This window comes from Haliotis rubra, unplaced genomic scaffold (genome assembly GCF_003918875.1).
Source record: "Haliotis rubra isolate DU_JTF1 unplaced genomic scaffold, ASM391887v1 Scf471, whole genome shotgun sequence".
Lineage (NCBI taxonomy): Eukaryota > Metazoa > Mollusca > Gastropoda > Lepetellida > Haliotidae > Haliotis > Haliotis rubra.
The window spans coordinates 394,213-406,232 of NW_025767159.1; the positions used below are offsets into that span (position 1 = coordinate 394,213).

General features: G+C 37.8%; 1 protein-coding gene across 1 annotated transcript in view; it reads right to left on the minus strand.

The window, feature by feature from the left end:
* Nucleotides 1-12,020, minus strand: part of LOC124290715 (mucin-2-like) — a 144,494-nt gene that overhangs the window by 103,918 nt on the left and 28,556 nt on the right. The window contains exons 6-7 of the mRNA XM_046727519.1: nucleotides 11,832-11,987; nucleotides 11,355-11,722 (exon numbers count right to left, since the gene is read on the minus strand). Coding sequence (XP_046583475.1) covers nucleotides 11,355-11,722; nucleotides 11,832-11,987 — 524 coding nt within the window. The remainder of the gene's footprint in view (nucleotides 1-11,354; nucleotides 11,723-11,831; nucleotides 11,988-12,020) is intronic.

Consider the following 12,020-nt stretch of genomic DNA (forward strand, 5'->3'; position numbering starts at 1 on the left):
CAGAGGCGTGGAAAGGTTAATCTTGCACCTATCCGGAAAACCTGGGGTGGAGTTTCAAGCGTATTTGGGGCGATATCATGTACCTGGAACAATCTGACAGTTTATGAACAGCGCATGCCATTTCGTTGTAGATGCCTCTTCATTCAATACATTCCAGCCAAACCTGATAAATATGGGCTAAAACTGTTTGGGTTTGTCGATTAAAACAACTGTTATTTCCTTCTATGTTTGCCCTATCTTGGAAACGAAGGCAAAACTGTCCAAGTTGGACTGGGCAGAAAGATTGTACTGGAACTCGACCTTACTTTCAGTCAAATCGTAACATCACTGCAGATAATGTTTTTACTGATCACACACTTGGACTGGAACTTCTTTCCGAAGTTGGTTGTCACTGTCAGACAAAACAAGCGGTTCCTCCCTGCAGCATTCAGCATCAAGAAAGCCCGTGGAGTTTATGGGCCAGTCTATGGATTTCAAGACAAGACAACGATTGTAATTTACCAATGCAAGAAGTCAAAGAGTGTAGCCTTGTTCAGTACAATGCACAGGACAGCTGGCGGTGATGATTATCCAAAGAGGAAGCCAGAGATATTGCTTTATTACAACAAAGCAATAGGGGCAGTTGATACAATGGATCAGATGGCCCATGGATGTTCAACAAAACGGAAGACCAAGAGATGGCCCATGTTGATGTTCAAAGACATGCTGGACGTTGCGGGCATTGCATCTTACACAGCCTGGAGAGTCAAGTTCCCTCAGTGGAATGCACCAGCTAGAATCCAAGGCGTGAGTCCTTGCAAGCCATAGCTGAAGCACTCATGCGTCCACTTGTCAACAGTAGAAAGGAAATGCCAGTATCACGTCTGCTTCAAAACAATATGCAGGATGTTCTGTCTGATGATCCTGCAGATGATTCACCGATGGAAAACGTCGCAGATGTTGCATCTGCAGTACAAAGAAAGAAATCATATCTCAACAGACCCGCAGCATGTGCACTCGCAACGTGTGCAGAGAGCAGAGTGCTCAGGCAATTATCTGCATGAACTGTATTGACTTAGGACAGTGAGTGTGAAGTTTTTCTGCCCATAGAACACGTTAATATTGTATCTTGTTGACTGTTTATTCTGGACTAATTTGAACTTGCTATCTACACCTTGGGAACTTCAAGAGGTCGCATATAGAAACGCGTTATATACCCGGGCCTCAGAGGCCCGGGGAAACACTTAAGCGCAGTAAACTTTAGATGCATCATGAGGGTTAATTCAACAAGATAATTCAAATGATCAATGGATGACTTTGTAATGACTTTATTTGGCATACAAACAAAATAATTTTATTTACCAAGATAATTTAAATGGTCAATCAAATCATTCAAGATTACCAAGATAAAAGAGTATTTAGATTTAGATGCGAGACATCCGCCAAATATGACGATTTTAGTTTTTTGAGACATTAACATTAAGCTTCCATTGTTGACAATAACTTGCGAAGTTATCTAAAGTATGTTGTAAAAGAACTGCGTTTCCACTCATTAGTACAGTGTCGTCAGCATATAGCAATAACAGAAACTTAATACATTGGTCTATATAATTATCTAGTTTAAAGTTGATGGTTGTACTTTCGGAACCTTGAGATAGTAGGAATTCTTCTAAATCGTTTATAAAACTTGAAAACAGTAGCGGTGGCAAGTTTTCTCCTTGTCTCACTCCAGAGTGACTGAAGAAATAGTCCGAGTAGGATTTACTAATGTTAACACATGATTTAATATTATTATACATGTTCTGTACGAATTGTAGAAATTTTCCATTTATATTATACCTTGACATGTTTTGCCATAGCCCAATTCTCCATACAATGTCAAAGGCTTTTGTAACGTCAATAAATGCACAGAAAAGTGTTTTCTTAGACTTCTTAAGTATATGTAAGTACACTGTGAAAACACATTTGGAGAACCCAGTGATTGAGTAGGCCAGTAAACATTAGTATTCTGATCAAAGTATTTCTGTACAAATGTGAAAACCATCTCGTTAGTGTATGCGACAGGTTCATTATATCAGTGGGCAAGACTAGGTTGTTATCACAGTCACGCTTGATTGATTTGTCTGACAATTGGGATGTATGACTTTTGGGACGTTTAACTTTTGGGAGTAAACCACCTTACCGACTGCGCTGCTCTGGGCTGCGCTCATAGCACATGCGCAGTGAAATAGGTTCGCGCAGCTTGGAAGCGGGTTGTCCGGTGAATACTCGGTGAAGGCTTTGGTGTGAGCTATTTTTCTAATGTTTTGTTGATATTTCACAGGCGACAGTAGATTACCGATTTAACTGTTTGTATAATTTCATTTGTCTATTTCACCACACGTTCTTCTTACCGAGTCACTTTCTCAAAAAGCAATGTCATTATTTAGCGTTGACAGAATTTCTAACTTTGATATAGATATGTCGTTGTCACAGACAAAACTCAATGTCTGTTTTATTCACACCAATGTGTCTGCCTGCCTGTCTGCTAATGACAATATTCAATACACAACTTCGATCACTGACCACATGCAATTTGAACTTAACACCTTTCAGGCTATACACCATAAACAAAACGCATTGATTTATGGCCCGAGTTCGGTCTCTGTCACATGATGTAATTACACAGACAGGCAGGTGTGATACTTGTACACATGACATGTTATGGTGTCTGTTGATTGCAAAATGTTTTACACAAAAAATGAGCATGTGTTTACAAAACCCAACATCTCTATATATACACACACAATGAGCCGTGAGGGCATCTGCAAATGAACCAGCCGCAACACTTGAGTGCACACCCACCCGCTCTGACTGGGTTCGGTATCCCGGCTGCTTCGTTTCTTGGGAAGTGAACCCAAGTACAAAATATTGCACTTTTAATTTGCGATTGTACGCTTATAATTTTGTTTATATGTTTTTCATAATCAGCAATGTATATTATATGTCATGAATAAGTGCTAATTGTGTTTTAATTATGTTTGATATTTTGGTTGCATGTGACCTTTAATCTATGGTCACTTAACTGTGATACTCTTTCCGGTAGTAGATCAGTTAGAAAAATGGTGTCATATGAAGAACCATTTTGTAAAATAATGATAATTTACTCAACTACTGGCTATCTAGATTTGTTATATATTAAATCATGCCTTGTTCCTCTAACCGCACTGCACGTCGTCCGCAGAGCATCTTAATGTAGATTTTGAACAATTTTTAGTACAATTATCCCAAAGGTAACAGTAATCGAATATTGGTAACATGTATGACTTGTACATTTGCTCTAATGATTTTCTGGATAATCTGTATTTAAAACTACGAAGACAATAAACCTTATTGACTAATTCACCAATATGCGAGTTCCATTTACAAGCTGCTTGTAAGGTAAGCCCTAGGTGTTTATGGTAACTTCAGTTATGTCTACTACTTGCATTTTAAGCCTAGGAATTTGAACTTGATTACCGGTACTTCTGCGAGTGAATAAAACAGCTTCAGTCTTAACTAAAATTAACCTGCCATATTTCAGCCCAGTGAGAGATCCTGTTTAAGTCATCATTTAAGGAAGCGGCAGTAAAAACATGATTATCAAAAATAACATATACCGAAGTATCATCGGCAAAATGACGAATGTTACTATTGATACCCTGAATGATATCATTTATATAAAAACAGTAATGGCCCAAGGACAGATCCTTGTGGCACCCCAGCAGTGACTTTCTTTAGATCTGAATTGTAATTGTCTATAGCTACTCTCTGTAATCGATTATCAAGATAACTAGAAACCACTCAAGTAACTTACCCTTAATACCATAAGCTTCTAATTTCACTATGATTCCCTTATGCCAAAGCTTGTCAAATGCCTTGCTTATGTCACAGAAAACTGTCCTGACTTCTTTGCCATTGTCTAGTGCACGTGACATAGCATCATACAAGCATGTCAGTTGATATACAGTACCATGCAAATTGGTCAATACGTTATTAGCTAGGAAAAAAGTTAAACACATTTTTCAAATACCTTTGAGAAGCAGCTGGTAAGAGCTACTGGTCTGTATTTTTTACATTCATTTAAACTACCTTTTTATGAATAGGAATGACAGTAGCCTCCTTCCACATTGTTGGAAATTTACAATATTTTAATGATAAATTGAATAAATCAGTAAGAGGAATAAAAGGATGGAACAATCATTTTGATAAATATGTTACCTATTTTGTCTGGTCCACTGGCTTTTGAAATGTCAACCGATAATAGGATGTCTCTTACCTCTTGCGTAGTCAATACAATAGACTCAAGTGAAGTTTCTACTTTACATCTCTGATGTATGAGCGAGATACATATGCAGGTAATTTATATGTGTGTCCACCCATACAAATGAAATCTCGTATTGCAAATACTCCAAACTTTCTCGCGGACGACATCAGAAAGGTATGTACGTTTTACGGGTAGGTGCGCAAACAGGTGGCACAAACTAAGCAGTAAGTCGTAAAATAAATTTATTATATTTTGTGGCTATATATAAGTATTGAATTATTAACTTGCTGAAATTTGTCCCGTAGACACTTTGGTACAGCAATAAGAAAACTTTTGATGCCATGAATCAACACAGTGGCAAACTCTCTTTGTTCATCAAAATTTTATATTATTTACAATAGATAATTTTCACCAAATATTTAATCAACATGCGTTTGCTTTTAAAGCAATATAGTCTTGTCATAAATACAAAGTGTCTACATGAAATCAAGCAATATAGATAATGTGTGAAAACGAGCGCGGTCCCTGGAAAACTATACTTGATTTAAATGTAAACAAATTATCACAGTTCAGATCTGTCTCCTATCTTGTGAAGACCATTCGTATATTCGTTGCATATGTTGACATAGACATGGGTAGAGAACCATAGCAAGAATATGGGAATTAAAATATAGATGAATTCCATTGATTTGGTAAAAGCCTGCGCTATGTATCACGCAAAATATATCAAGGAAACACGGTATTAATGGGAAGACGTGACCATTCCCCTAGATTACAAAGAAAAAGGAAAAAAAACACCAAACAATACACCGATTGACAGAATATTTCTGATTACACACATAACAGATTTATGAGTACATGCGATCTCCTGCATCAAAGTCCATGTTGTCAGTGAACACGCCAGCTTGTAAAAGTGGGTCACCAGTAGTAATGTCATACGTCAAAATTGTTGTACATTCTAAATAATTTGGTGGAGGGTCAAGGTCGACAACTCTACATGGATGTTATATATATTCTGCTGATCACAGCTTGATATCTATTCCTTATTTAATTTTTGTATGGACAATTAACAATGTTCAGTGTCCAATTATTCGTAGATACATGTCACACGATTTATGAACGGTTGATAATTTGGGTTTTTTTAACATAGTTTTTAAAAGAAATTGACAATGTTAGTGCTGTATACCATATATCGTATCTTTAGACAAGTGCTAGACGATCTAAATGTATTCTACATCTGAGCGTAATGTTATAGTCGGAGGACCGTAGATCCAATGCAACGTTCACTTTTCAGATCCTATGAAATGAGCGTCACAAAATAATTCCACATCCATTAGCACCCAAGTGGTATTTTTAAGTCATCGGTTTGTGTCTGATAATGTAAATGTTAATAATTATTTCCGAGCCACATAAATGTCTTTCATTTTCACTATTTTATAGCTTTGTTTACAATTACCATCTGTGCCCACATAAACATATCAAAGTAACAAATGTTCATTTCCATTGTTCAGAGTGAACATCTCGACAACGGCATAATCTTTGAGGTGTGGTTTTGTGCAGCTGTTCAACACACAAACTGAAGAGCATCATGGACATTAACGAGTTTATATGGAAAAATGAATACTCAAATAAACGATCCTTCTGCATCGCCGATTGTCAAGCCCATTCATCAGAATGGAATTATTGTATATTGTTGCGATATATAAAGTATTGAATAATCAACTTAGAGAATTAGTGAAATTATCACTGGTTCCAAAAATACAAATTTGAATATAATTTTTGTCTGACCTTAGAACTCAATTTTCGTTTCACCTTTTTTTTTTAATCGCATCGTATCTGACATAAGGCAGGGGAGAAGTTACAGTAGCGCTAAACTGGTTCCCGGATCTTTCAGCGCGACGTCCATATACATACGGAGTCCAGCTTGACCAATCCATATGTGACGTCAAATAAACGAGCAGAGCGTTTAAAATGGCGACCTATACCGCTATCATTCACAACAAGCTCAATTGTATATGGACAAACTTTATGGACGAACGATTTCTTTATTCAGGTGATGCGACGTTTCCAAACTGATTCTTGCATTGTTGTCAAGCAAGTATGAGTCAGGTAAAAAACAGGATTATCTCCATCCCCTACATTGGCAAAACCTCACACCAGATCAGCAGACTCCTGAAGCAACAAGATGATATCGACACCACGTTCTCCACTCCCCGAACTCTAAACAACCTACTGCAGGCCTACGGGCGCAGCCACCCCACCAACGGAAAATTAAACCCTGAGGGTGTGATTTACAATCATATATTGGGGAAATATCTAGAACACTTAACACCAAAGTGAAAGAGCACCAGGCGTCAACAAACAAATCCGACAACAAATCAGCCATCTCAGAACACATTCAGACCAATCCTAATCATCAAATCAACTGAACAGAATACACCATACTGGCAACCAACCAACCTGACTTTACTATGTACGGAAGTTAACTGAAGCCATCCACATCAAATGACACCGACCCCTGATCAATAGAGATTAAGGTTAATTCATCCCCTCGGCATACGATTCTGTCTGTCTGTCTGTTTTTTACCTGACTCATACTTGCTTGACAACGATACACGAATCTATATCGAAGCGTCGCATCTGTTTGTAGTGCGTCCATCATGTGATTCACTTAATAGCTTGCTTGGGTGATTTCTTGACAGTTTACTTTTCAAAACCTAATATTGGTATATAAGGAACTAATCGGATGCATGTACATCACATTTTTACAAAAGTATCAGAAAAAGTATGTATTCTCAAAATCGAATGATACATAGAACTATACTTCTGATGTGAAAGGGGTTCATAAAACAACAAACCAGTACTATCTTACATGTATGTTGGGACTGTTTCAAGCTCTGTATCTGACATACTTTTCAATGATTACATTCGCCGAATATCAGTTTGATAAAACTTATGAAAACTGAATCACAGCAAAATAGCTCTCAGGAGGCGCATATCTTGATTTTACCAGTGGATATGCTTTAGATACTATGACATTAGATGTAATTAGCCAAAAACGTCGTTGGCCCGAGTCGGCCTGGGTTTTATGCAATACTCTCTTCGTCTTGTATGGCAATAAGTAGAACCCAATCCCTCAAATGCATTCTCCATCACCTAATTAAATACTGCTCTTTTCCAGTCATGGTTCTCAGTCAGAGTCCCAAAGATTGAAGTATGTGTAAAATTATTATTTCCCAAGGAAACTGTTTGTAACTTTGCATGTAGGTGCATGTTGTGATTGTGAAACTATAGAACCATGTTTTAATGATCCAAAATTTAGATTTAACCTATAAATAAGAAAAAGGTGTTTGGTGATAGAACAAATATCTAAAATCAAACGCTGTTTTGTTCAGTTCCAAAGTGTCCTATATCCATAAAATACTGAAATAGCTCCGAAAATGTACGTATATATCTTAATATTTTGAATTTTCTTATTTAAAAAACCCAGAAATAAGACAAATGATTAGGAAAATACCTTTATTTTCAAAACAACACTTTCAGTAATGCTATTTTTCTGATTTCCATGCATGAGTGCATAGGCTTGAAACCGAGAAGCTATTTAAACCAAAAGTATGCTGGTCATTGATATTTTATGGTGATTTCCTTTAAACATATGGGAATATATAAGAACTCGGTGAACAGGGAACATTTGGCAAACGTCAAACAATTATGAACAGTCAAGAACTAGTACAGCAAAGTAAAAATATTGATATTGAGAATCAAACTTAGATTGTAATGTATAATTCAGACTGGATGTGCTGATTATCATCTTATTGATTAATTGGATGTAGCCATGATGACGTGATCACTCACCAAGTACAGTACTACAATGCCCATATATGGCATGATCACTCACCAAGTACAGTACTACAATGACCATATATTACATGATCACTCACCAAGTACAGTACTACAATGATCATATATGGCATGATCACTCACCAAGTACATTACTACAATGACAATATTTGGCATGATCACTCACCAAGTACAGTACTACAATGACCATATATGACATGATCACTCACCAAGTACAGTTCTACAATGACCATATATGACATTATCAATCACCAAGTACAGTACTACAATGACCATATATGACATGATCAATCACCAAGTACAGTACTACAATGACCATATATGACATGATCACTCACCAAGTACAGTACTACAATGACCATATATGACATGATCACTCACCAAGTACAGTACTACAATGACCATATATGACATGATCACTCACCAAGTACAGTACTACAATGACCATATAGGACATGATCACTCACCAAGTACATTACTAAAAATGACCATATATGGCATGATCACTCACCAAGTACAGTACTACAATGACCATATAGGACATGATCACTCACCAAGTACATTACTAAAAATGACCATATATGGCAGGATCACTCACCAAGTACAGTACTACAATGATCATATATGACAGGATCACTCACCAAGTACAGTACTATAATGACCATATATGGCATGATCACTCACCAAGTACAGTACTACAATGACCATATATGACATGATCAATCACCAAGTACAGTACTACAATGACCATATAGGACATGATCACTCACCAAGTACAGTACTACAATGACCATATATGACATGATCACTCACCAAGTACAGTACTACAATGACCATATAGGACATGATCACTCACCAAGTACAGTACTACAATGACCATATATGACATGATCACTCACCAAGTACATTACTACAATGAACATGTGCATGATCACTCACAAACACTAAGTGAATTACTACATTGAACATGTTCACTCAGTAAGTACTACGTACTACGATTACTGGAGTTAACTGGATTAGCGGTGACATGTGATGTTATATTTAATGTTCCTGGTTGGTCCATACATTCAAAAGTTCGTCTAAATCAGTGAATAATGCAGTCTGAATGTATACAAATAAATGAGGCATATGTCGTGTTTTTAACATTCCAAAAGAAATATATATATATATATATTTATATATTTATATATGTATATATATATATATATAAAGTATCATTTGTTTGTGGATTTGCGTATTGTTCCGCTGTTTGTTTCAATTACAGAGAAACATTCAAAACGGACAGTAAGATAAGGAATAAAACGTGTCAGTGCGTCATAGCTAAGATCATACATTAAAACGAAGTTGAGCAGCCATTAGTGACTATTTGAGATCTAAAGTGGTTTGAAAGAGTTAGTAGGATTTTGTACAATATCGTTCGATTAGATTCAATGGCGCCTATTTCGTTTCATCCACATATTCACGGCGATTAATATACAATGTTGACTTCGTTCTAAGGTTCGAGAAAGTCCTCAATACGTCCCTAACGGCCTCGGGCGAGCCTCACGGTAGAAGCTAATCAGCCAATTTCTGAAATTCTCCTACACATTAGTATAGATTCACCTTCAGCTGGCTTTTGGTTATATCATCTGTGTATTTTCGACGTAAACATGAAATGCATACGACAACTTACGGATCTCATTTATCTTGACTAAATTCAGAGGCACGCCGATATACCACACGATATATTGACAAAACTGACTATTATTTTACGCCATGATTTCCAATTTCATAATTTTAGCTTTATTTTATATATTTCAAGCTGCAGTTACTTCAGATTTAACCCGTGAAGGTCCGGGTTAGAATGAACCTTTAGTAACCCCTGTTTGTCGTAAGAGGCGACTAACGAGATCGGGTGGTCAGGCTCGCTGACTTGGTTGACACATGTCATCGGTTCCCAATTGCGCAGGTCGATGCTCATGCTGTTGATCACTGGATTGTCTGACCCAGACTCGATTATTTACAGACCGCCGCCATATTGCTGGGATATTGCTGAGTGCGGCGTAAAACTAAACTCATTCACTCACTACTTCAGATTTAAACTGCGCATATCTCTAGCATTCATGAAGATTTGTACAGCGTGTGGGATTCACGCTTAGGGTCGATGTTAACAAACGCTTTGTGGACACTGTCTTTCTTAGAGGTGGCTAGTCTAAAAACAGATACCAAATAGTCAAGTCCATATATACATGTATGACTTATCTCCCCTGGCGTTACGAGTGCCTCGATGTAGGTCCACTCGAATTCAACCATTAATAGTAACTGTTGTAGACAGGAACCCATTCACTTTACATCCCAATTTGTCTTTACAAAATTCACCTATTTCTACATAACATGTACAGCGATGTCAATCACTCTCTTCTACCTCGTCACTTGTTCCTTTTTCACCCAAATTGTCGAGGTAAGGGTCTTGATCCCATAGCCATCTGCCTCGCAGTATGAAAGTCGACTATTTTTATCTCGATTCCGTTTACAACAATCTCTGATACTGCTAGCTTTCCGATTGAGTGATCGTCTAGTGCTATCCGGCTGAGGGTTGTGACTTTGGATCCTGTGCTTCCCATTTTGATACATGTTTTAGCCAAGGATTTAAGTGCGTCTGCATGTTGCTGCTGAGCAAGTGGGACCTAAGCGAGACTGGTATTGTGGTTAGGAGAGGTGTGTGTGCCCTGAATCTCCTCGGCCACCTCATTTTCTACTTCGTCCTCTCCTGACGCCGTCTAGGGGACAGTTTCGAACCCAGTGATTTCTGTAAAACGATGGCTATCCTTGCGGCAGGACCTCGAAAAAGGGTGATTAATCCCCACTTGGTATATTGCAGTAGTAATCTTCTTCAACACTCGACCGAATTCGAAAAACGTCCGTATGAAGTATCCAAAGAAAACGACGTTCGCAAATAAATGAAACCGTCAAGACATTCGCTACTTACAAGTAAAATGTGCGTCTCTCAAGTGACCCCAAAGAAAGCATGGTTAAAAGGAATGATTATGGGAGGAACACTTGCAATAACAATGGCTGTTGATAGAAGCTTTGCTGCATTAATTAAAGTTATATACAAAGGGCCATTTTCTTTGTGGATCATGAAAACGCCACTTTACGTATATACTTTTGCCTATTTGCTGTGAACAGTAGTTACAATAAACAATAATTCAGCTGTTAGCACATATTTAGGGCGTTATGCTTCACTTACTTTGTAAGGTATCTGGACATGCCACAATGGTGAGCTGTATGTGTGCACTCTGAAGACAACTTCACTGTTGCGGGTGTGCAATCGAATGTCAACTGAAGCACTGTCACCGTCACTCCCATGAAGACAATCTGACAATAGTACCATTCTGTCGGAACCTTCGCGAGCTATAAACTTCAAGTGAACAGCAAATTTGTATCCCATCGTTGAGCCATTTAGACTTTTGATGATCACCATACTCTTGTCATAGAACTGTCCCGTTCCGTTCGCTGTGGGCTGAATATGAAAGATTTCGAAATCGTTGCCAGAGGTTGTTACGTCTTCGAATGGACTGTTACCATCGAAGGTCATTTCGAATTTAGGATGACAAGCTGAAAATAGAATTGAAAGAAATGGAAAAGATCAGAAGAGGATACAGTTTGGAGATCAATGGAAAGTGTCTAAGAGATACTCTACAGTCAATCTTGAGGCTGTATTTACCTGGGTTATCTTGAAATCCGGTTGGGGGATAGTCACAACGACATAGTTCCTCCCTGAATATAGTCCCATCTGGACAAGGACGGATGAGAGCCCTCTTATGCACCATGCGATAATAATAGTGGAAATTGCCTTCGACCTTTTGCCTGTCGTCACACACTGATAACATAAAGTATCTTCTGTAATATTCCT